The 24,989-nt window shown below is 47.6% G+C and overlaps 1 protein-coding gene across 2 annotated transcripts; it reads left to right on the top strand.

The window, feature by feature from the left end:
* The first annotated feature begins 424 nt into the window (after positions 1 to 424).
* On the top strand, positions 425 to 23,377 carry PLAT (plasminogen activator, tissue type). Of its 2 annotated transcripts, none has more exons than XM_058525297.1 (14): positions 425 to 509; positions 10,993 to 11,090; positions 12,051 to 12,093; positions 14,051 to 14,188; positions 14,575 to 14,685; positions 15,061 to 15,235; positions 15,912 to 16,003; positions 17,214 to 17,388; positions 17,917 to 18,002; positions 19,348 to 19,543; positions 19,656 to 19,792; positions 19,965 to 20,105; positions 20,983 to 21,149; positions 22,478 to 23,377. In XM_058525297.1, exons 2-14 carry the CDS (start codon positions 11,016 to 11,018, stop codon positions 22,634 to 22,636), a joined length of 1,695 nt encoding a protein of 564 aa, XP_058381280.1. In that variant the 5' UTR covers positions 425 to 509; positions 10,993 to 11,015; the 3' UTR covers positions 22,637 to 23,377. The 2 variants fall into 2 exon arrangements, with proteins under 2 accessions (XP_058381280.1, XP_058381281.1); XM_058525298.1 differs by lacking the exon at positions 425 to 509 and adding an exon at positions 9,289 to 9,367.
* Positions 23,378 to 24,989: the final 1,612 nt, after the last annotated feature.

Genomic DNA, 24,989 nt, shown 5'->3' with positions numbered 1-24,989 from the left:
TGAGTTACTGCTGGAGATTCCAGAAAAGCCCCTCAATCTCCTCACAGTGTGTGTGTGTTTAGAGCTGTAAACACTTCTTTTCATGATAGGAGCTTAGAGCCAGCTGTTCCTGAGGGTCTCTTTTAGGTCATTGAGACTAGGATTCGAAAGAAAGATGATTCTTCATGTCCCATCCAACTCCCGAATTCCTGTGATTCGATGACATCAGGACTGTGAATAATCAGACTGGCCCGAAGCCAGGATGGGTAGTGCTGTTTCCATCGTGAACTTCCTCCCCTCTTTATGGAAACAGGCCCGCCCCAGTTTGGCTCCCTCGTGGCCCTGTCCACTGGGCATCCTTCTGCTGCAGAGAAACCCGCCCACCCAGGGCCACCGACCCCACCCCCTGCCTTGAAATTTAAAGGAGGCCAAAGCCGTGCAGGGAGATCGGGAGCTGAGGTCCTGCAAGAGCCCAGGGCTGAAGAGAAAGCCTCTCCGAGGGAGGGAAGGAAGGCAAGGAGTGGCTGGCGGTAGGTTGAATTCTGTGCCTCTCTGTCTGCCTTCTCCTCTTTTCTCTCTTAAAAGTCTTTCCGGCAAACCAAGCCAGTGAAGGAATGCCTAAGTGAGGGACTGGCTTTATAATTCGGGCAAAAAGAGGATAAGCTAGAATCCGTGCCCAAAGGGAGATTTCTTCTTGAATCTGCATTCAATTGGGACAGGCTGAAGTGTTTTGGAGGGGTGAGGTGGTCAGGGGAAGAGAGAGACTAGGAGGGAGGTATTTCTTGGAGAAGAAATCTCTGCTTGCAGAGTAAAGAGGAAAGTGAAAAGAATGATACAGAAATGCTCTCAATAGACAAAGAAAGGATCTCATGACTAACGGGCAAGAAATGTAAAATCAGCTGCCTTGGGGACACAGGGCTGTCAGGGCCGGAGGGTCCTTGGGGATGTCTGGCTGCCTCTCTCCCAAAATGAGCCTCTGAAGGGACTGAGGCTGGGGATGGGGTGGAGAGAGACTTACCTCCAGAGCATGATCAGCTGGGATGGGAGTGCTGGGAAAGAGATGGAGGAGAATGTTATAGAAGGGTCTCTGATCTCCCCCCAAGCCCCGCATCTCCACTGGTCAGTGTTGTCCTCTGGCTTTTTGCCCAGAGTGAGGTCCTCTTTAAGGACTTTTCAATTACAGCGGAAAATGCCTTCAATGTCTTTTATTCCTAAAGCTCTCTGCAGGAGGCATAGGAAGGCTCTCTAGATTTTCACTGTTATTATCTTTATTTTCTTAACTTCACAGCGGGGGAGGGAGGCAGGCAGGCAGGAAGGAAAGGAGGAAAACATGCTGAGCTCCCAGGTAACTAATGACAAACTCAAGCCCCAAGAAGTGCTTATTTGGTGGCCAAGTTGGAATAATAATGGTGGTCTCCTGCAGCTGATTAATGAGAGAAAAAATTACATATATGTGTGGGTGCATTTGCAATCCCGTGAAGAAATTCTGGAAATCTGACTGTTAAGCAGAGTTCCCTCAAAGGGACTTCCTAGCAATTCTTGCCCATGGGCAGGAAGACTCATCCTGGGATCTAGACACCGACTCGTCCAGAATCAATATATGACGGTCAGTGTGAGCTGAGTGCTTCCTGTGAGAGCAGAGCCAGACTCGGGGCACCAGCAAGGACGCCATGAATACTGAAATAGAAATAGCTCCATCCTACCCATCAATTTATTTTACCTAAGATGTTCTCAGAGACGCCAGCCTCGAATCTCTGGATCTCGTCAAGAGAAAATGATAGCTACTCTCTCTGCCCGAATGGCTCAGTCTCTGTCCAGACTCCCCCATATCGTCTCAGTTTGTTCTGTGATACCTCGTATCAGCCTCACAGTGTCTGTGCTGCATCACCGGCCTGGGAGAGCACATGCCACCAGGGCGCAGCTGAGGAACAGCAGTGATTCTGTTATTAGTTTGTGCTCACTGAGGCAGGATTCCGGGACTGGGCTTTTACTTCCCCCAGGGCCTAACATGTTGATGAGCAGAGTTGATGATCAGTGCATTTCAAACTATTCTAACAGGCAGCCCAGCCACACCTAGCAACCATAACCATCCAAGGCTTTTGTAAATGAGTGGCTGGGACCACAGAGCATTTGGGGGAACCTACTGTGCTTGTGAGGCCTTTACTTAGTCTGCCAACAGGAGTTTTTCTGGTCACATGGTTTTACAGCAACTTAAGGGGGCCTTTGGCTAGGATCAACATTTGGAAGGAGCAGTGCTGGCTTCGGGGCTTCCAAAGCTTCTGGAGTGCGTGCAGGTTATTTTTGATCAGAAGTGGCAACCTAGTTCATAGCAATGGTAGTGGACTTAGCTCCAGTCAAAATTCAAAATCCATGTACTTCTCTGAGACACGAGTATCTGCTGGTAAGGAAAAATTTGAGTTTTTAGTTGAAATGTTCAGTTTCACCTGGTTATTTGGCATTGTGCCTCTGTAGTCTCAGAACAAGATTTCTATTTTCTGTGAGTGATTTTCATCTGTTCTGATTAGATGGCTAGGATGGACAATGAGTGACCAGAATGGACAGAATTATCCATTCCTTCTTTGGGCCATTTGCTTTGCATGGAGAAAAATTCCGTCCGTAGTTTCAGGCTATAGACCTCATCCTTGTCAACCAGCTTATAAAACCATGTGTTGGGTCTCAAATCAAACCAGATAAAAAAGTGAGGATGATTTAGACTCATAGAAAATTGGAGCTAGAAAGAATCTTAGAGATCGTCCAGTCTGGTCCAACCCCAAGTCCAGCCACATGGTCTTCTGATATTGGCTTAGGCGTCTACTTACATATAAGGACAGCACATTTTCTTTGTGATATTTTGTACATTTTATATTCCACTGTCCTGCCTGGGAAATAGACTTCTGTAAAAAGGGCTGGAGGGACAGATAAACCTCTTGGTCACCTGAAAAATAAGACCTATGACAGAAGGGAAAATGAGCCAGGCACACACAGGCATTTCATACATGTTTTTTGAAGGGATGACTCAGGCAAGTTCTGGTGCTGATCACGATTACCCAGGAAATGCTAACCAGCCATTCTTCCTATAGAACTAATACAATTGGGTGTCCTTGGCAGCTGCCCACCACCATCCATGCCAATGGCCATTATCTGAAGATGACTGTTGGCCAGCAGGCCCAGCTGAGGTGCCCAGGATGGCTATGCGATGCTCCTGACACATACACCAGTGGCTTGGAGAGGTTTGTTTGGGAGTTGACCTACAAGACCTTATTCCACCTGGAGCCTCTGAAGTGACCACTTCAAGGTCAGACTAACCCCAGATACTGGGAGATTTTTGTATGAAGAGGCTTTTCTGTTTATTATACAGTCACAAATATTCCATTAACTTATGACTAGGCATTAGGGAGTCCGCAGTGAACTCCTCCCCCAAAGGCCCTACATCGTCAGAACTCTTGGGCTTTCCCAACCACACTTCCTCCTAGGAACACCCTTGAAGGGAGAGTCTGGGGTGTGAGAATCATACTCCTTTGCCCGAAGAAAAGTGTTTTTGCCCCAAAGTAAGGGGCTCTGGCTGCTCGCTGTTGTTACCCTGGGCCCCAAGCAGTGGGCCCCTCTTGGGGATACGCTCTGTAAGGAACACCCCTTCATTGCCTGGCTAACGCCTACTTTTGTTCAACAAACAGCTTATATAGTATCCATTCCAGAAAGCCGCCCTGACCGCCCCCCACCTCAACATGAGTGAGCTGGATCCCCCTCCTCCACATTCCAGTAGGACTCCTTCTTCCTCTGCACTCCCACCTCCCATGCCCACCCCCTGCATATCCCAGCGCTGATCATACTGTACTAGGATTGTCTAGATACTTGTCTGTCCCCTTCCCCAACTATGAGGTTCTGAGGATAGAGCATATGTGTCTTTACACCACAGAACCTGTGCCTGGTGTGTGGTGGGTGCTCAATAAATGTTTGATGGTGAATACGGAGAGTGAGTGAATCATCACCGGGGAATTCAAGAAAGGAGGACATTAGCCTGAGCTGGGGCTTGAGGTCGAGGTGGATGGGATGGGGGATCTGATAGACGCTGGGAGGATGGCACCCAAGGAGGTTCTCAAACCCCTCTGTTGGAGATTTTTGCATGAACAGTTTGATGTGAGCTGAGTTTCTTGAAGGTAGGGGACAAGGGCTTTGGTGGGGAAGCTGAACCCAGCACGTGCTATGAATAATCTAAAAGAGAGAGACTACCAGTCAACTCGATCTCTGCCAGCTATTTACATTTTGTCATGTTCATAGAAAAGAGAAACTTGCTTTATTTTGCCTCATTGTAGCAAGAGCCACTGTCTGCCACCTGGGCTGCAGAGAGAAAGGGAAGGCTGGTATGTTTTTCTGGGAAGCTCCTGTCTCCTTATTTTTCCAGTAAAAGGTCTCTGGTTTTCAAACATCCATGTGTTCTGCATCAGATGGGCCTTATCAGTAGCGAGGGCCTGTTTTCCATCTGTCCTGGCCGCTAATACTAGCTTCCTCCGAGAGTCCAGAATAGCCCTGGCGTGTGCAGTATGAATAGGCCTGGGAAAGGCAAATAAAAAAACAGATTAAAAGTAGGATGAAAGACATCACCCCATATTCAGGAAATAATGGCTCCTGTTAATACTGATCTGTACACATAGATGCAGGGCATGAACTTTTATGTCAATTGTAAAGGATCGGGTTACAGGTTATCACAAGATGTTCAGATGATCTAGGAAACAGTATGGTATTAACACTTGAACATGACAAGGACCCCAAAGAGTTTGGCATCCCTCTGCCATGGCAACTTGTAGTTATTGTTCCAGGGAGAAGCTGTGAACTTTGGTGCTCCCATTTCTGAAGGATGACGTGACAGTAAGTACAGTTAAGCCTCTGTGCACTGGCCGTGGAGTAGGGCCTTTACCTGCCTCTTCTCTAGTTGCTGTAACAATTCAGCAAGGCAGAAATGATTAGCCCATTAGGAAAACCAGGAAACCACACAACATGTAAATGGTAGTTGGAGTTTGAAGTTGAGACTCCAGAGGCCATGCTCCATGCATTGTGACATGCTGCTCCTCTCAAATAGCAACTTTGAGCACACTGAAAACCTTCCAGTCTAGCATCAGGACACAGTAAGGAGTAGTGGAAAGAGTGTTGGGTTTTCAATAGAAGAACTGGGTATCCTGGGTTGAGTTCCAATGCCACCTCTTACAAGGTGTGTCACCTTAGGGCCGAGTCCCTTATACTTTTTTGAAGTTCACTTCTCTCATCTGTAAAAACAAGATAACAATATCACCTTAAATGACTCAGTGGATTCCTGGCAAGCGTTAAGTACTCAAATACCTGTTGAGTAAGTGGCATAACTCCACACACATTTCTCAAAAATATACTATAACGTCACTTTCAGGTGAGCCCAGTAAAATGCAGACAAATTCATGTAATGATACAAGGAAAGCTTCTGATCATTTTTTCCTGGTTCAACTGTGTTGAAATCTGGAGGTAGACTGAAGAATTATCAAATTATTGCATATTTAATTATTTTGTAGTGATGTTTGCTTTCGGGAGTGGAAGGCACATAGGAACTACCCTTGTTGCTTAACAAGACACTCCTTTGGATTAACATCGATTGCAGGGTTTAACAGATTTTAACAGATTCAGACATTGGGATTAACCTTTTGTTACACTGACTAAAGAAGTTAGCTTTTCCCAGTTGAATCTTGTTTTTTCTTCACAAGGATCTAAGTTTATTAGGAAAGAATTTCTTTTGTTTTTATCGTGGGAGGAAGCAGGATAGTAGGAGGATGTAGGATTGACTTCTATTTTCCTAGACCCACAACTGGGCCTCCCTTAGTTCCTCCAGATAACCAAGATTACCTGGCAGAGGGTGGAGAGTTGAGGAGATGACAATGCTCAGTATAGCTCTTTCTGAGTAGCCAGGTCAATGTCGTATAACTTAAACACAGGTCATATGCCTATAGTTTGAAGATGCTTTGGGGAGAATTCTGCCCTGAGTAGTTGAGAGGAGATGGGGGTGGGGGGCGGGTGCCAGGAGAGGATTCTATTCTATTCACATCATTGGAATTGATCAAATTAGGTCAGAAACAGACTCTTCCTCTCTTGTCCCCTAGTTATAAAGAGTTCTGTTCAAGAAGAGAGAAATAAGCTTTGGCACATAGAAAATTACCTTTTTGAAAAGGTAAGAATTGCTTATATGATGGCAGTTTTTGAAACTGGTTTTTATTCTGAGAGCAGAGCCTCTATAAAAGGCAGGACCTGCCTAAGTGGGGCCGGAGCTATGAGGCCAAGGGCTCCCCTCCTGGGCTCTGGCTCTGGCCCAAAAAAAGGGGAGCTTTTGTGGGAGCTCACCACCCTTTCCAAGCCTGGTGCTTCCTCCCATCTCACCTCATCTCTTGTCCTGACTCTAGCGACCTGCCTTTGCCATTCCAAGGAGTTCTGACCATTTCTTTTCTAATTTGTTGGCATCGCTTCTGGGCCATGGTGGTTGGTGGTTGGAGGGAGGGTGGTGTTTGTTTTAAAGCAATGAGTCATTTTAGGGGGTTGGTACTCTTGGAGACTAACTCTCTCTTATTCGGATTTCCAGAGAAGCTTTGCAAAGCAATAGTAACCCAAGAATCTCCTTTACCAGAGACTAAAGTAGCAAAGCTTGCACACGGTGTAAAATTTGATAATAGTATCAACTTACTTTTGTCTTTCTCTTGCAATTTCCATCCTCCTCCAGCTTGCTCATGTTTCTGACTTTTTCTTGCTGGCAAGAGTAGAAACTGCAAGTCCTCAAGTTCTATAGCTTCTGGGGCAATTGCACTGCTTGTACCTAGAATCACAGAACTTGATTGATTGATTGACTGCATTTGTACAGTTCCTTTATTACAAATCACTTTACAGCGTGTGAGTGTTTACATGAAAGTGCTTATACCCACTTATAAGGGTGTCACGGTTTACACAGCACGTGCACACTCGTTACGTATCATTTGTTCTCACAACAATGGAAACCACAGGATGTTACCCTGCAGGAAACTTGGCGAGTCCAGCCCGCTTGGTTTTGCATCTCTGGGAGCAGATTTTACATCTCAATACAGAAGGAAGAGCAGCACACTCATGTCATCCAGTCATTTTAACCTCACGTGAACAAGCGTGTCAGTCCCTGTCCCGAGAGCAGGCTTTTGTGGGGGAAGACGGAGAAGGCAGCAGGACAGTGGAGGGAAAGGTCATGCAAAGGGAAGTGGAAAGGCACTGAGGACAGCACTTCACCTACAGTCCCAGCTCCTTCCTTGAGCTGTCCTGCCGCCATCCAACAGCTTCACTCAAACCACACACGAATGATTATTGACTGGTGCCCATCTGTCAGCATCCCACCATGTTACCACTGCAGAAAGGAACACTGAGTTTCTGGCTGGCGTGATCATTGATTTCTCAGCCACAATGCCATGCCTACTTGGCTCTAGAGTAATCCTCTCCCTGGTGACCAGACTATTGTTCCCGATTTTCCCTAGAGCAGACATCACCTGCGGTCGTTCAGAGGGGCCAGTGAACAGAGTCACTCTGTTCCTGCAGGCAGCAGGACCCAACACGGCTTCCAGGCAGCAAGGTCAGAGATGCTCTGGAGGCAGATGAGACTGCCGCACGTAGCTGTGTGGGCTGTGTCTCGCACGAGGGTGCCTGACATCTTCGAAATCAAGGCCACACTTTACTTGCCAAGCTGTATGCGCTGTTTTTGCTAATTTGCACAGATTCTTTGTCAATTTGCCAAGCTCTGCGTCTGCTGAACTCCATCCACTAGGGAGAGTGCCTTTTGTAAACCTGCAAAAATCAACTTTGTGTGCTAGGGTGGGCCTGCCAAGGCTGGGGCCTTGGGACCTTGGGGACCTCAGGCCTAATGGCCGTTCCACCGCTCCTCTCACGCAGTGATGCTCTCAGGGATTCAGGGATTCCAGTCTAACTGAAGTGAGACATCCTCATGGATCTTCTTTTTCCTTCCTTCTCTTTCTTTCCTCCTTCCTTCCTTCTTTGCTTCCTTTCTTCCTCTCTCCCTTTCTTCTATCCTTCTCTCTTTCCTTCCTTCCTCTTTCTTCCTTGTTTTTTTTTAGTTCTTTGATTCTGGAAAACTATTAAATACAGCAAAAGGAAGAGAATACAGAAAAAAATTACAAGTATCTGTATTTATAAAATGAGCCTCTGATGGACTTCTGACACTTAGTCCTCAAATCTCATCTCTGACCATGCCCCCCCATGAGCACCTGGCGCTTCTCCCTTTGATGAGATCCGATGGTCCACAGTGTGCAGGTCTGTGCTGCTGTGGGCCCCGGGCCCTGAGTTCCTGCTATTCACTCTGCTCTTTGACCAGGCACCGCCCCCAGACCTCTACACCCAGCTCTTTAACAAAGGCAAAACAAGGACACATTTTCCCTCCCTTGTCTTTCTCCCTTGTCTTGGACTCTGCTGGCAGGATGACTCATTTCTTCGTCATCCTCTGACCCGTTGGGCCTGTCCATCTGCTCTCACTGCCTCCATGCGGCGGGGAGGGAGCTATCGCTGTGTGTGTGCGACTCACTGGCAGTAGGTCAGCTCGAGGCCCAGCAAGGCCAACAGAGGCGAGGAAGACAAGGACTGATAGAGGGCAGACTGTCTCTAACCCTCCCAGGAGCAGGAGACAAAATCATGCTCCTTCCCCTGGTGCTGATTGCTTAGTTGCCAAGGGTTTAACTGGGTGCAGCTGCTGGAGCCCTTACAGCCAGCCCCAAGGCACGCCCCGCCTCCCCGCCTGGCCCCCTACCCATCTGTCCAGGGCCTGCAAATGCGTTCACACTGCGCTTCTCACTCTGCAATTCTCCAACATCTAGAATCGTGTTCCGTTTAGGAGGACCTTGAGTTCCTGAAATAAAGCAGTAACCTGGCGGGCATCCAGAGAAAAGCCGAACCCAACTGCCTGGGCTTAGGGGAATGAGTGTGTGGAAAGGGCTGGCTGGTTTGGCATGCGCGATGAAGAAGAGTTATGTTCCTCTTCCGGCTGGTGCTTCATTTACTCACTCATTCATTGTTATATTCAGATTTCTTCATAAAATCCTGAGAGTTTAGAGCTCTCCCAATCCTCAAGGCTTGGCTAAGATAACAAAGGGCGGGACAATCTATAAATATGAGAAAAAGGATTAACATCAGGAAGAAAGAGGGGGAACACATTTAAGAAGATCTATTTTAAAAGGTTATAAGTAATGGGATAAAGTTAAGAAGGAAAATTTAAGAGGAATTTTGGGAAATTTTGAGAAAGGGGAAATTTAAGGAAAACAAAAAGAAAATCTGGAACAATTCCCTGTGACCAGAGGTCCACCGTGTGCTCCTGTCTTGGATGGCCTCAGCTTCCTACTTCTTTCTTCTGAAACCGGTGAGTAGTGGCAAGCTTCCTCCTAGGAGCGAGAAAAGGGCCCCCACCCTGCCCAGGAAGCGGGCCTTGGGCAGGCCGATTTAGAACAAAGGCCAGATTCTGCGCTTCTTTCTGTTTCCTTCACAGGGGGAGGGTTGGTAAGACTGCCTCTGAGCCTCTGCCCCGGCTCCCTTTTCTCTCTGCCTGTCACCAGGGCCTGAGAAGAATCATGGGGCATGCAGGGTCTCCCTCCCCCCTCTCCCCTTTGTTTTCATCCTTGCTCTGAAGGGAGCTTGTGGCCACGTGAGGGGAACAGCGCTTCCAGCAGGGGAGTTCTTTGTGAAGAAACAGGGAAGGAGCCAGAGCCTCAGCCAGGCTGGGATGGAAGTCTTGGAAGCCTCTGAGCCACAGGGCCCTTCAGGTCCTTGGGATTGGGGGAGGGGTGGGACCTGAAGTTGTTGTGACTGAAGGGAAATGAGTCAAGGGAAGAAATGTCCCGATTTAATTCTCGTGGACGCAGGAGCGAGTGGGCCTGCCAGACCACAAAATAACAGCGCGACCAACTAACCTACTTGGAGTTGCTGAGGGCAAGACCTCTGGGGGAAAGCACATGGAAACCAGGCACTTTGAGTCCAGGAAGATCTGAGTCTGATGACCCCAAACCAGATGCCTCTGCTCCTTGCAGTGAATCTGCGCTTTGCCGGGCCTGTCTGTAAAAACAGGCAGACAGTCCGATGGAGTGGGGGAGGGGTGCGGGCTGGCGGCGGGGGGTCCTTGCCTTTGCTGGACAAGGAGGCGTGGAAGTCATCAGTGGAAGAGCTGAGGCGATCTGAGGTGGGCTGGCTCTGTGATGTGCCAGCAATAAAATCCCCATGGTTCCCTTGGAAAAAGTCAGAGAGGGGACGTTGCTGTGGCTCCATCTAGCCAACCCCAGGAAATGAATTCACTTCCAGAGACACCAAACCAGCTCACTGTGGTCCCCGGGGGTGCCAAGAAGGGCCAGAGATGGTCTCACCCTTTGGCCCACAGAAATCTCTGGGCAAAATCATCCTCCAGCAACACGTGTCCATCAGTGGATGAAAGGATATGCAAAATGTGGTCTGGACAGACAGAAGAATATTATTCAGCCTTAAAAAGGAAGGACATTCTGACACATGCTACAACATGGGTGAATCTTGAGAACATTAGACTAAGTGGCATAAGCCAACCACAAAAGGACAAATGCTGTATGATACCACTTATATGAGGTACCTAGGGTTGTCAAACTCATAGAGACGGAAGGTAGAATGGTGGTTACCAGGGGAGTGGGGAGTTGTTGTTTAATGGGTGCACAGTTGTAGTCTGGGAGGTGAAAGTTTAGAGCTGGACTGCAGCACTGGCTGCACAACCACGTGAATGTGCTTAATGCCACTGAACCGTACACTTAAAGACGGTTAAGATGGTAAATTTTATGGTATGTGTATTTTACCACAATAAAAAATATATGTGATAAAAAAAAAATCTTCCAGGCACTTGTCACGGCATTTCCTGCTGTGGGAGCTGATGCTGCAGGGCCGCGACCGTGATAGGTCACAGGTTCTTGAGCTTTGTCGTACTCTTTAACCTCACACATCATGTGATTAAGCATTTTTTCCCTCTTATTCCAGAATTTAAGGGAGGCTCTGAAGAAATGGTGAATAAAATGAAGAGAGAGCTGCTGTGTGCGCTGCTGCTTTGCGGAGCAGTCTTCATTTTGCCCAGCCAGGTAGGTGTGCAGTCCACGTGCGTGCCCTGCCCCTCGAGGCTGTGGCGCTTCCAGATGCTCCTCAGCGTAACCAGGAGCCCCACGGTGGGGATGGAGTCAGAGTGGAGGGGCAAAGGGATAGAGGGTCAGCAGAGCCACTGAACACACACGTCCACACTCTGTGCCTCAGGATTGAGGCTTCCGGCAGCAGAACCCTATGCTCTTATTCTGACTCAAGTAAACAGTTCTTAATTCCACTCCACTGCCTCTGAATGCCTTCTTTGGAGTGTTTTTATTAATCCATGTTTATTTATTATTAATCCATTATTGATTTATTAATCAAACAGAACATGTTTGAATGAATCCATAAAGTATTTATAAAAGACAATGAAAGGGCTGTGAGCCGTCAAAGCAGGCACGCTGCCCTCGTGCTGCTTACTGTCTAACTGGGACAGAAGCCGCACAACACACGTGCTCTCTGAAAATGCCCCGCAACAAAGGGCGTCAATAAGGCCCATTGGGCAGTAGCTGAGCAGCAGGATCTTAGGGAAGGGAGAGTCAAGGATGGCTACATGGAGGAGATGGGGCGCTACAGCTCCACTGTCCAATACGGTAGCCACTAACCACATGTGGCTATTTCAATTCAAAATTAATAAAATTAAAAATTCAGTTCAGTCACACGAGCCACATTTGAAGTGCTCAGTTGCAACATGTGTCTAGTGGCTACTGTATTAGCACAGATATTAAACTTTTCCATCATTCAGAAAGTTCTTTTGGACAGCGCTAGTCCAGAAGGAGAGGAAGAATTAGACAAGGTGGCAAGAAATGGATATTCCACCGGGAGCCACTTACCCGAGGGGGACTCTCTGGGCAGGCAGCATCTGATTGGCAAGTTGATGAGTGGTCTTCTAGTTTGGTCACCTTTATTCTTAAGACACCCAGCATGTGCTGATCCTTCCTCCATCCCTGGTTTCTTTGCAGGAAATCCACACTCGATTCAGAAGAGGAGCCAGATCTTACAGAGGTAAGACGAAGCTGAGGTGGAGGGGGGTGGATGGAGGCGAGAGGTAGGGTCAGGGCTTAGGGGCTCTGGGTGCTTCAGGCTGTCGGGGGATTTCTCTTCTACCCACCACCTGCCAACTTAAGCTACGTGAGGGTGAAATTTTGCAGGTAGTTCTGCAAAAGTGCCTGAGTCGTCCCTCCATCACTCACTCACCATCCACCGAGGTAGTTGAAGGCAGCGAGCCAGGATCTGAGGACAGGAGCAGGTGTGCTCTCAGGAGAGGGGTGTCTGGGGGTCACAAAGCTGGTGGGCGCCTGCGAGCCCAATGGCCCGACGTCCTGTTACACAGATGAGAAAACAGAGCCCAGAGAGATTGAGCAGCTTGCCCGAGGCCGCACTGCTGCCAGGCCGCAGCCGTCCTGGTTCCCTGGGATCTTTTCCTGGGCTGTGATTCCATCCCGCCGGAGTCTGCTCAGTATCTTTGTTAACTAATGTCTCTGTGCCTCCTTTTCTTTGGGTTGGTAAACAGGGATAGCTGACCTGGGTCACCTCATAGAAGTGCACGTGTGGAAGGCTCTCTCTCTTTAAGAACACGTCTAGAGTTGACTCCAGAAACCCGAGGAACACTCCCATTAGGATTCCAGGACTGAAAAATTCTAATAGCCCGATTGTCTTGACTCTGATTTCAAGAACTGTAGGCCCAGGTTCAGGTCCAAAACTATCACCTGGGGCCCTCTGGAAGACTTTGCAACTCCCCTCTTAAAGGGGAAGTTTCCCGGAGTGAGTCACACCTTCACACTGAATGCCTTCACTGTTGGACAGCACAGCGTTTCCTACGAGGGTGCCCTGGCCCCAACAGACCCTCAAAAGAAACAACAGCATGATTTACAAGGAGAACAGGTTACTTCTTTAATTAATTAAAAGTCAAAGATTTTTTAAGTTGGCATTCTGGTTTGCAAACAGAGAGAGAGAGAGAGAAAGGGAAAGAATATTAATGGAAGTGCTTCAACTATTTTCATTACACCAAAACCACTAATGGAAGTAGCACATTTTCTGCACAGACTAAAATGTCAGTTTTCTTTGTTTGGGGCCAGAAATGCATCATTTCAGTGTGGTAATACTCATGTGGATCAAAAACTCTGGTAGGCAATTATATACCTGTCTAGATATATATATGTATATTTTTGTGTGTGTGAGGAAGACTAGCCCTGAGCTAACATCCGATGTCAATCCTCCTCTTTTTTTGCTGAGGAAGATTGGCCCTGGGCTAACATCTGTGCCCATCTTCCTCTGCTTTATATGTGATGCCGCCACAGCATGGCTTGACAAGCGGTGCGTTGGTGCGCACCTGGATCAGAACCTGCGAACCCCAGGCTGCCGAAGCAGAGCGTGCGCACTTAACCTCTGCGCCACCAGGCCGGCCCCTATACATGTGTATATTTTTTTTTTTTTTTTTTTTTGTGAGGAGATCAGCCCTGAGCTAACATCCGCCAATCCTCCTCTTTTTTTTGCTGAGGAAGACGGCCCTGGGCTAACATCTGTGCCTATCTTCCTCCACTTTATATGGGACGCCGCCACAGCATGGCTTACCAAGCAGTGCGTCGGTGCGCGCCCGGGATCCGAACCAGCGAACCCCGGGCCGCCGCAGCGGAGCGCGCGCACTTAACCGCTTGCGCCACCGGGCCGGCCCCCCTACATGTGTATATTTTTGATGAATCAAAATGAAAAATTAGAGTATCACTCAAATTTATTTTGACAGATAAATTCTTTCAAAACAAGGGCCCATCAGAGGAAAAACAATAAAAAGGGTCTTTGGTGACAAAGTACTAGGTATTTGTTGTCTTCTAGCTGGGAGCAAGAGAGGAATAAAGGATTGAGTATATTGAGAGGGAGGGAGGGAGTTTTTCAGCAGGACCCAGGTGGGGCGTCCGTTTCTGGTGAGATGTGCCCTAAGGAGGCCAGCCTGTCTTTGTTACAGTGACCTGCAGAGATGAAAAAACACAGATGACGTATGAGCACCACGAGTCGTGGCTGCGCCCCATGCTCAGGGGCAACCGGGTGGAATACTGCTGGTGTGACAGCGGCCTGCTGCAGTGCCACTCGGTGCCCGTCAAAGGTACGCACTTCAAGCCCAGGCTCTGAGCTTCAGGGCGCAGGCTCATGGGCCCAAACCCTGTCTTTCATGGTCCCCAGCTGTTCAAGTCTTCACATGGAGATTCCAGCACATTCTCCCTTAGGCGAAGGTGAAGGTCCCAGCAAAAAAGCAGCCAGACTGTGTGACCTCAGGCAAATGCCTTCGCTTGCCGAGCCTCCGTTTCCTCCTGTAAAATGCAGAGAATCATAGTGCAGACTTTGTGTTTGCTGTGAGGATTCGAAGAGTTAATTCTTGTAAACTGCTTAGAATAGTGCCCGAAACGTAGAGAGAGCACTCGTAAAATTTTATCTCATACTATTCTTGGAGCTACTTGGAAAGTAATTAGTCTCCTTGTTTACACTGCGCAGGTTGCAGCGAACCGAGGTGCTTCAATGGGGGCACGTGTTGGCAGGCTCTGTATTTCTCAGACTTTGTCTGCCAGTGCCCTGAAGGATTTGTTGGGAAACGCTGTGAAATAGGTGAGTAGTAGGTGGGGGGGTGGGGGGGATGAGAGGAACTAAACTCCAACTGCCAAATCTACCCAGAAAGGAGAGGAAGTGTGTGGTGACAGGGGCAAGTGTCGGGGTGGGGATGGGGAAGGATCATCCAGGGGTTGTTCAGGAACCAAAGTGCTGGCCCAGGGGGCAGAGCCTTGGGGGCGACTCCGGAGTCTGGCTCTGCCACCGGTCAGCTGGGTGACCCTAGCCCCCCATTGACCTCCTGTGCCCCAGTCGCTTCAGCAGCCAGCTGCTCATTGGTTTGAGGTGATGACAGGGCAGACAGGAAACCCCTCTGAAAAACTAAAGGAAAGGGGGATTCTCATGTGAGGTGTCACGTGTCCTGCTTTCAATCAGATGCCAGTGCCACATGCTACAAAGACCAGGGTGTCACCTACAGGGGCACGTGGAGCACAACAGAGAGTGGGGCCGAGTGTGTCAACTGGAATAGCAGTGTACTGGCCCTGAAGCCCTACAACGGGCGGAGGCCAGACGCCATCAAGCTGGGCCTCGGGAATCACAATTACTGCAGGTGAGAGGGTCATCTCCCAATGGAGAAAGTTTTTCTCTGGTGAAAAGCTGCTACAGTGGGGAAAAGACCTATATCAGATCAGTCAGGGTTCTCCAGAGAAACAGAACGAAGAGTGATTTATTTTAAGGAATTGGCTCACATGATTGTGGGGGCTGGCAAGTCTGAAATCTGTAGGCAGGCCAACAAGCTGGAAACTCAAACAGGAGTCAATGTTGCAGTCTTGAGGCAGAATTTCTTCTCAGCTTCTGCTCCTTCAGAGGCAGTAGAGGCCTTCAGCCTTCTACTGATTGCATGAGGCCCAACCACATTATCAAGGATAATCTCCTTGACTAAAGTCAACTGATTGTAGATGTTAACCAGATCTACACAATCCCTTCACAACAACACCTAGATTGGTGTCCGATTAACTAACTGGGCACTACAGCCTAGCCAACTTGACACATAAACTAACCATCACAGTCCACCCCTTGTCCACTGGGCCCCACACACGTCTCCTTAAACCATACTTAAGCTGCAGATGAAGATAATAACTAAGTCATACTGCCACCTAACATGCTCCAAGTATCCTGTGTACAACCCAAAGTGCACTGACTCGCTCCAGAGGAAGGTGCAAAGTCCTTGGGTCCGAGGAGGCTTCACTTTTAACCTCCCTGGCCTTCCCTGACTGATTTTTCAGAAATCCAGACCAAGACTCGAAGCCCTGGTGCTACGTCTTCAAGGTGGGGAAGTATAGCTCGGAGTTCTGCAGCACGCCAAGCTGCCCCACGGGTAAGTGCATCCTCGCCACCCTCCCCTGTGGTGACACGGGGAGAAGAGGCCTGGAGGACAGGGCTGACAGTCTTCCTATAGCTGGTAGCTCATCATTTTGGTTGCAGAGAGAAGAAAGATAGGAGATTCAGGTCCTCCCCCAGGCTTGGCCTCTAACCAGCTATTTGTTTGACCTTGAGCTGACCTCTTTACCCCCTGACCCTCAGTTTCCTCATCTGCAGAGAAGATGGGGCTGCATCAATGGTTTCCAGTCCTTCTGAGGATGAATGGAGATTCTCCCTTTGTGACTGATGGGCCCATTCATTTCTCAGTCTCTCTCTCTTTAAAGACTTTTAATGTGAGAAAATTTCCAAGATTTAAAAATTCTAAGTTACAAGAAAGTACTATGAATTCAGTGGTGCTTTCAGAAATAATTTTTAATTATCACAATAGTGTGAAAAATATGTTTTAAAGTTCTAAGTATACATATAGAAAAATAACGTGCATTCAGTCTACAGGTAACACCGATCTCTCTGGGAATTTGAGGACTCTTTACAGTAACTCTAAAGCATCCTCCCCATCTCCCAGGATCTGGTCTAGGTTGGGACTCAGTGGTCTAGATGATCTTAAAGATCCCTTCTAATTATGCTGTTTGTGCATAGTGGTATATTTTGTCAGTTTCAAACGGGGAGGAAGGAGGGCAAATGGGAGAAAATAGGCGGCACTGGAAAGTTCCTCCTCTTTCTTTCTTCTCAAGCCCAACAAACCCTTCAGAGCACTGGCAGACAAAATCTGAGAAATTAGGACCTGCTGATATGTCCCTCTGTTGAAGGACCTTGGTTCACTGCAACCTGTCAAGAATAAACAAGGATAAACCCCTAATTACTTTCAAAGCAGCTCCAGGAATAATCACCACTAGTTGAACGTTGCACCCTTTCCTGCCGAAACTGAATATACCCTCAGAATCCCTTTCAACATGGCAGTCTAGGAACCCATATCCGGCTGATGGCAGTTGGCACACCAGATGAAAGCCTTTTGCCACCCCTATGAAAAAGGGCTTGAAGAAGAGGAAAAGGGGAGGTGGGATGGGATCACACCCTTCTCACAAGTGGGCTGGCTGCCTTCTACTTCTCAGGCCAGCAGCTCCACTTCAGGCCCTGCCGCAAACCCCAACTTGCCTGCTTTAGTATTTAATTGGTTTTGTTTCAGTTAGAGATTTCTTTTGTTCCAGAAAAAACTGGGGACTGCTACACTGGAAGAGGGTTAGCATACCGCGGCACCCACAGCCTCACTACATCTGGTGCCTCTTGCCTCCAGTGGAATTCCATGATCCTTATAGGCAAGATTTACACAGCCCGGACGACCAATGCCCAGGCACTGGGCCTGGGCAAGCACAATTACTGCCGGTACGTAGCACAGGGTCCGAGGGGTTCATGTCTGGGCAGAAGGCAGGATTAGGGCATGGGAGGGGAGAAGATTTGATGCCTAAAGTTATATGAAAGACCCAGTGGGTTGGAAGGAACTGTGGATATTATCCAGTCCAACTTACTCATTTGCTAGAATAACACCTATTATGAAAAGCAAAGTCCACCAGTTTTTCAACCCAAATCCCAAGTTAGAGGTGCTGTCCCGTAGCCACTTAGTCTTCATCTGCTCCATTCTCACGTGGCATATTTAGCCTAACAAATCCTAAGAGTTTACTCACATCACAGCTCACAATTCCTCCCAACATCCCTGTGAGATGAGAATGTTATGCTGCTGATAGAAATGCAAAGCTGAAGTTGTTTTCCTATGGCAGGCTCTGTGACAGAGCCAAGTCTAGAACTCAGGGTCCTCCCTCCCAGCTCAGTGTTTTTGCCATTGGTTCGCTGAGCCTCCCTCCCCTCTTACGTGGCTCGCGATGTGATCAAAAACCTTGAACTCCTTTCATCTAGGAATCCCGATGGGGATGCCAAGCCTTGGTGCCATGTGCTGAAGGACCGCACGCTGACGTGGGAATACTGTGACATACCCCAGTGCCGTAAGGGCTGGCCCCTGGTTGCCTCTCTTTACCTAGCCTCACTTCTTGACCATTTCCTCAACCACTTCTTGTGGTTCAGACTATGCAGCTGCCACATTTTCAGGAAGGCCAGGCCTTGGTGGGGAGGGGGCTTCTGTGACTGAAGCAATGATGGGATGGCAACACTCTTGGGCAAGTGTCCACTTCCCGTGCACGAGGGTGTTAAGGAGGGGAAAAAAGAAAGACATGAACACATCAATTTCTCTTAGAATTCAGTAGGCTCTGAACTTTTCTCTCTAGCTGCCTTTATTAAAGATGATGATGATGGTAGTGGTGAATCTGAGGAGGAGAATAGCTCAGGTAGGTATATGGCTCCCTAGATAATAAAGTGCTTTCACACATCCTCCCAACAATGTAGTGAGAGGTAATCTCCCTATCTCCAGTTTACTGAGTAGGAAACAATCTCTCGGAAGTCACGGGGCCTGCCCAAGCTTGCTGGGCTCTGAGCGGTAGAGCTGGGAGATCCCACATCCTCTGACTCTAAGGCTTGTACTTCTGTGAACTCCTCCACCTTTCTCACAGAACCCTGTTAATCCAGGGGAGCGGGGTCAGTGACAGGGGATGGGAGACAGAGAGAAAATTCAAGTTAGCACATTTGCTAAAAAATGAAACTTCAGTTTGGAAATTGTCTGAGAATAGATTATTATTACTCAGTTCCTCTGAACACATAGATCAGCCAGAATGTTCCTCAAAGAACACAGAGTCTAACTGAGCAGGTGAGACACAAACTACCAGTTAACTCACAACTGACATGCTCAGTGAGCAACATCAGAAGCTTGCTCAGAGCCTAGTGGACTGGGAGTCTTAGGAAAGCTTCATGAGGAGGTAGGACTTCACCTGGGCCTTGAAAGATGGGTAAGATTGATTAGATGGAAAAGAAGTGGGATAGGCATTCCCCAGGAGGAAGTTGCAATGCTTCATTATTTCCTAAGCCAGGAAGTGGCTACAGGAAAAAACTAGAGATAACGAAACATAGCAGAAAGATCCCCAGTTTTGGAGTTAGATCTGGTCTAACCCAGGCGCCATTGTAACCTTGGGCAAAAATTTCTCAGCCTCTCTGAAGTTCAGTGTTGTGAGGATTAAAGATAATGTCAATACAGTGGTTGGCACATACCATGTACTTAACAAATGAAAGCTGTGGCTTTTATGACCATGGAGACTGTGAGATCACTCTGTACCCACCTGTGGAAGTGCAGTGAGCCTGCAGAAACTTGGGGTTTCAAGAGAAGAAACCAAGATGGGTGCTCAAGGAATTCACCTCAGGACCTCAGGTCTGATCTCCCTTCTCTGTCCTTTCTTCTCCCAGCCACCTGTGGCCTGAGACAGTACAAGCAGCCTCAATTTCGCATTAAAGGAGGACTCTACGCGGACATTGCCTCTCATCCATGGCAGGCCGCCATCTTTGCCAAGAACAGGAGGGCACCAGGAGAGAGGTTTTTGTGTGGGGGAATACTGATCAGTTCCTGCTGGGTCCTATCTGCTGCCCACTGCTTCCAGGAAAGGTAGAGACCTAGAAAACCCTAGAGGTTTTCCTACTCTCTAAGGCCTTGAAACCAGGCCCATTGGAGGAAACCTCACAGCAAGAAGAGCGTCCTAAGGCCATTTCTCCATTAGGTTTCCTCCCCACCACCTCAAGGTGGTCTTGGGCAGAACATACCGGTTGGTCCCTGGAGAAGAGGAGCAGAAATTTGAAGTAGAAAAATACATCGTCCATAAGGAATTTGATGATGACACTTACGACAATGACATTGGTAAGATGACATTATTCTCCCTGCTCCTTTTCAAACTCCAGATCGCACAACATACTCCCATACATGTGCGCCTCCTCTTTCCGAACCCTCACCCTCTCCTCCATCTTCCTTCCCTAACATCAGAAGCAGCTCTTCACGCTGGGCTTTTTCTCCGTCTCGCTCTCCCTCGCAGCCCTGCTGCAGCTGAAATCGGATTCACCACAGTGTGCCCAGGAGAGCGACACCGTCCGCACCGTCTGCCTGCCTGAAGCCGACCTGCAGCTGCCCGACTGGACGGAGTGTGAGCTGTCTGGCTACGGCAAGCACGAGGCCGGTACGTGGAAGGAAGTCTCAGCCCCGTCCTGTCTGTCTGCAGGACAGCATGGGTACAGACGCTGAGCACACAGAGGAAAAAGTGGTCACGGGAGAGGTTCTACCTCGGTCCAGACCCTGTCGCTGTGTAAATGTAGGCAAGTCCCTATAGAGTGATAGGCCGTCGTCTGCCCTCCCTCCCTCACAGGGTCCCTGTGCAGGTCAAGGAGGGTCTCAATAGTACAAGCACTTTGAAGAGCTTCAGATTTCAAGAAGGTTCTGATAAGAAGTGGAGTGCGGTAATTAAGAGTGTGGGTTCTTGGACTCTGCAGTCGTGTAGACCTGAGTTCAAATCCTAGCTCTGCACCTTGCTAGCAGTGTAACCCAGGACATGGATTTTCATTTTACACTGCTCCAAGCCTCACTTTCTCATTGGTAAGATGGGGATCGAACTAGCTGCCTCATTAGATTATGAGGATTCAGTGAGATATTAGGTTAAACCAGTGGTTCTCGGCTGGGGTGACTGGCCCCCAGGACACGTTTGGCAATGTCTGGAGGCCTTTTTGACTGTTAGAGCTCAGGACGGAGGTTTACACTGGCACTAAAGAGGAGAAGCCCTGGATGTGGTCAGACATCCCCAGGGCACAGGACAGCTCCCACAAGAAGAATTATCTGGTCTAACATGTCAATACCGCTAGTACTGAGAAGCCCTGGGTTAAACTCGATAAAACTGCTGGGTCAAAACAATAAAATATAGGCAATTTCATAGGATTCAACCTAATGTGTGTAAAAACTTGATAAATGTTAGCTATTATTGGAAAATTTGGCTTTTTCTTTCCAAAAGGTTTACAAATAACTTTCCCTAAAACCATTCAGTCATTTTCCCTCCTCTCTTTCAGCGTCTCCTTTCTTCTCCGAGCGGCTGAAGGAGGCGCATGTCAGACTGTACCCATCTAGCCGCTGCACGTCACAGTATCTGTTTAACAGAACCATTACAGACAATATGCTGTGTGCTGGGGACACACGGAGCGGAGGGGACCAGGCGAACCTGCATGATGCCTGCCAGGTAACCATGAGCATCTCTCCCTACTCTGAGCCCACCCAAGGGTAAAAATGCTCCTTGGCCAACAGGTTCTTTACCAACGCAAAAGTTATAGCCAGAGTGAGGCGATTTCGTCTTGGTGAAGCGCTGGGGATTCTAGATGAGGGCCTCAGAGAATAAAGCAATCAGAGAAAGACCAAAGTTACCCAAAGTTAAGCAATCTAAACTGCAGGAAATTTCCCCAGTGTCTGCACAGGAAACTCCACCTGGTACAGGATTTCCTGTCAGCCCAGGCAATTAATTGACTATTGAAGTGATGGATAAACGAACACAAATTAAGAAATTCTTGACTTCTGTAGGTGCTGGAGAATTGGAGTCTGCTTTGTAGAAGGGGAAGGAGGAACAGCAACTTACTGGGAGGTAGAATAGGGAAGACTTGTGAGAAATAAGTTTTAAAAACTCATATTCAGCCCCAATACCCTGGGAAAGCAAACTATTTTAGGTTCTCTGTGTTGGCATCCTTATCAGAGTTAGTACTTCTACTTCATGATAACAAGACACTTGGATGTTTGATACAGACCAACCTGCAGTATTAGGACCTAAATAGAGCCAAGGAACTGTTATTGATGAGACATTGTCAAGCCTACATGTGCCAGGCTCTGCACTGAGGGGCTGCGGTGACGGGGTTTACAAAAAGAAGTAAGGCCAGGCTCTTGCACTGAAGACTTTGTGGGCTTTGTTCTGTAGGGAAATCATACCAGCATTTCCCCACCTTGGTTCCTTGACAGGCCTTTGGCCTCTTTTGAATCGTTTCTTCAGAAACCTCACCTGTACCACCCAGTTCAACAGTCATAAAAAGGTTGTGTGCAAAGTGAAACCATGATCTAGCTGCAAGCTTCAAGTTAAAACAAAAACAAAAAATCATTTTGATTCAATAAGACGATAACAGCTAACAATTAACAAGAGTTTTACTAAATGTCATATATCATTCTCAGAGCTTTTCCAGCTTTCTCCCAATTAATTCCCATAACAACCTTATAAGGTAGATAGTATTATCTCTATTTTACAGATAAGAATATTGAAGCACAGTTAGCCTAAGGTCACACAGCTAGTAAGTGGTGGCATTAAAACCAGGGTTGAAGCCTGAAATGTCTAAGCAATTATCTCAATTCTACTTTACAGTGTAGATACAATCTAATTCTCTAGAGGATTAAGATCATTGAGAGAAAATTTTCCCTCTCTTAATCAAGTACTTTGAAGAATACAATATTAATGCTACAGTGATTAACCTTAATTTCCCCCCAAAGAGTCTGCATTTTTTGCAAACAACTAACCTGCTGTCTCTTTTGCAGGGTGACTCAGGAGGCCCCTTGGTGTGTATGAAGGACAATCACATGACTTTGGTTGGCATCATCAGCTGGGGCCTTGGCTGTGGGCGGAAAGATGTTCCAGGTGTATACACCAAGGTTACTAATTACCTAGACTGGATTCAAGACAATATTCGACCATGACCACGAACACCCAATTCCCTGAAATCACAGGAGACCCCTACTTCTTCCACTTCAGAAGACACCCCAAGGCAGAGTGCTTCCTTACACAGATTTCCCCATGAGCCATCACACAGGACAAGTGGGTGAGAAGTGGTAGGAGAGGGGAGAGGGCATATTTTCACAGGTACTTCCCATTTTGGAAGTTTTCATGGGTTCAGGTCTGATTTCAGAATGTATTCTGTCAGACCAGAAGACAGATAAATGCCAACCCCTCCTGGATACTGCCATCTAGGGCAGAAGAGAGGTAGACAAAAGCCCAGCCTCTAATCTGTCAGGATGAGCAGTTTTGAGATGGGACCACACAGATGAAAGTGTGTCTCAGTAGGAACAAGTAACCCAGTCCTTCAGGAAAGAAGGATTGCAATAGAAATAGAATGTTTATAGTCACAAGGAAGTCCAACAGGGGCCTCCTAAGAATGGCTGGGCTGGCTGGCCAGATCGTGTTCCTCAAAGCCATCCTTGAAATCATTTGCCTTTCCCCTTTCTCCACCCTACAGCTCTTGCAAGGAAATCCTTTGTGTACAGTGTAAATCTTTTTTCTTTATAAACTTTATAATAGAACAGGAGACTTGTATCGTTTTCATAACAGATCAACTAGGCTTTAGCATATTTATATCAATCCATTTTAGTTTTTACTTTCTGTTGCCACAACCCTGTATTATACCGTACTGAAATAATAAATTCAGATATATTTTTCACATACTTTCTCAACTCAGAACGTTATAGTTTTGTTACATACGCAGTATCCCACAGCTTATTTGTTCACGTTTCTCATGTTCACGTTTGTTAAATCATTTGAAGTATTTCCTTTCATTCGTTCAACATTTACAGAATAGTGCTGCATACAAGGCAATGTGCTAGGTGCTGTGGACAGTAAACAGGGGGAACAAAGGAGGTCCTGGTTTGGCAGGAAGATAGGTATTTAGAGAAATAACAAGGTAGAACAGAGATGGACCACAGAACGGCAGAAAGAAGCTTTTACTGGAATTTAGTTGCAGGAAGGATTAGGGACTCTTAAGGAAGAAATAGAATTAGGTAGGGCTTTCAAAAATTGGGCGAGACTTGGACTGGAGAGGCATGGGAAAGGCATTCTTGAGGCAAGGAGTATCACGGCATGAAAATATAGAGGACTGGAGAGCAGAAAAGGCAGTGGGAGTATGGAGAGGAATTGAGTAGTACAGTGCATCTGAAGTGAAGTTCGTGAAGAACAACATAGGGTGAAATTTAGATTTTGGGGACTTGGAATGCCAAACTGAGTTTGGACTTAATTCTGTAGGCAACAGGGAGCCGGTGAGGTTTTTGCTTATGGGAAGTGATGAACTGAGCCTGTCTTAGGAAAATTAAGCAAGCGGTGGTTGGAGAGAGAGCAGACTAGGTAGGGAGACTCCCTGGCAGAACCATGGTAGCACAAAGGAGAAGTGAGCGGTAAGAACCACCTCAGTGTGCCTCTGCTGACACAGCAACACTCCAATGGTTGGTTCAGACTAGAAGCTAGTATTTGGGCCATTTTTCTTCCCCATTCTATTTTGCTTTCCTGTTCATCTGAAAGAATTAACTCCCAGACCAGTCTACACAAGTATGTTACTTACATAATGCTGCTTTCTGCTTCCCTTAGACTACTTTCTTAACTACTCTTGAGGTGCAAGCCATATTCCTGGCTGCTGCCTGACATTTTGTTATCACTGACACCCCAGATCCAAGAATAGATCTGATGATGCAACGCTTGCTGTTGGGTATGTGCGGACAGTTTCTAGAAGAGGAGAAAAGGTGGTCGTAGATGTTTCTCTCTCAAGAGCGGCTGTCAGAACTGCTCAGTATAGAGGTTCTTAGAAGAAAAGTAGTTCCAACTCACAAAAGAAAGAGACTCCATAAGCCCAACAGCTTGATTCAGGGGAAGAAAACCAGCTTCCCTGAAATGCTGGAGGCCCTGGGCCAGTTAACTCAATGCAGATCACAGAAACTCCCGTCCCAGATGTCCTGACCTCAGACTGCTCACGTACAAGTTCCCCTGTGCAAGTGGCAGATCTTATTTTAGACAGATGTGCATCTCAGCCATTGCAGAGAAACACGGCTCAAGGATGGCAACAAACAAGACTCCAGCTACTGCATCTCTGGCAGGAACTCGCTGCTTTCAGCCCCGCCCCCGCATGACAGGCTTTCCTTCAGAGGGTCGGGTTACTGACATGAACTGAAGCAGTAAGGCCTCCCGGGATGGAAACGCGGGGCTACAATCCCTGGGATTCCTGAGTGGAGTCCTGGGAACCAGAGACTGGATGAAGACAATTGCTCAGAAGAGGCCACTGACTGGGCTACA

The sequence above is a fragment of the Diceros bicornis genome, chromosome 29 (genome assembly GCF_020826845.1).
Source record: "Diceros bicornis minor isolate mBicDic1 chromosome 29, mDicBic1.mat.cur, whole genome shotgun sequence".
Classification (NCBI taxonomy): domain Eukaryota; kingdom Metazoa; phylum Chordata; class Mammalia; order Perissodactyla; family Rhinocerotidae; genus Diceros; species Diceros bicornis.
The sequence above is the reverse complement of the archived record's forward strand: the minus strand, read 5'-3'. Positions and strand labels throughout refer to the sequence as shown.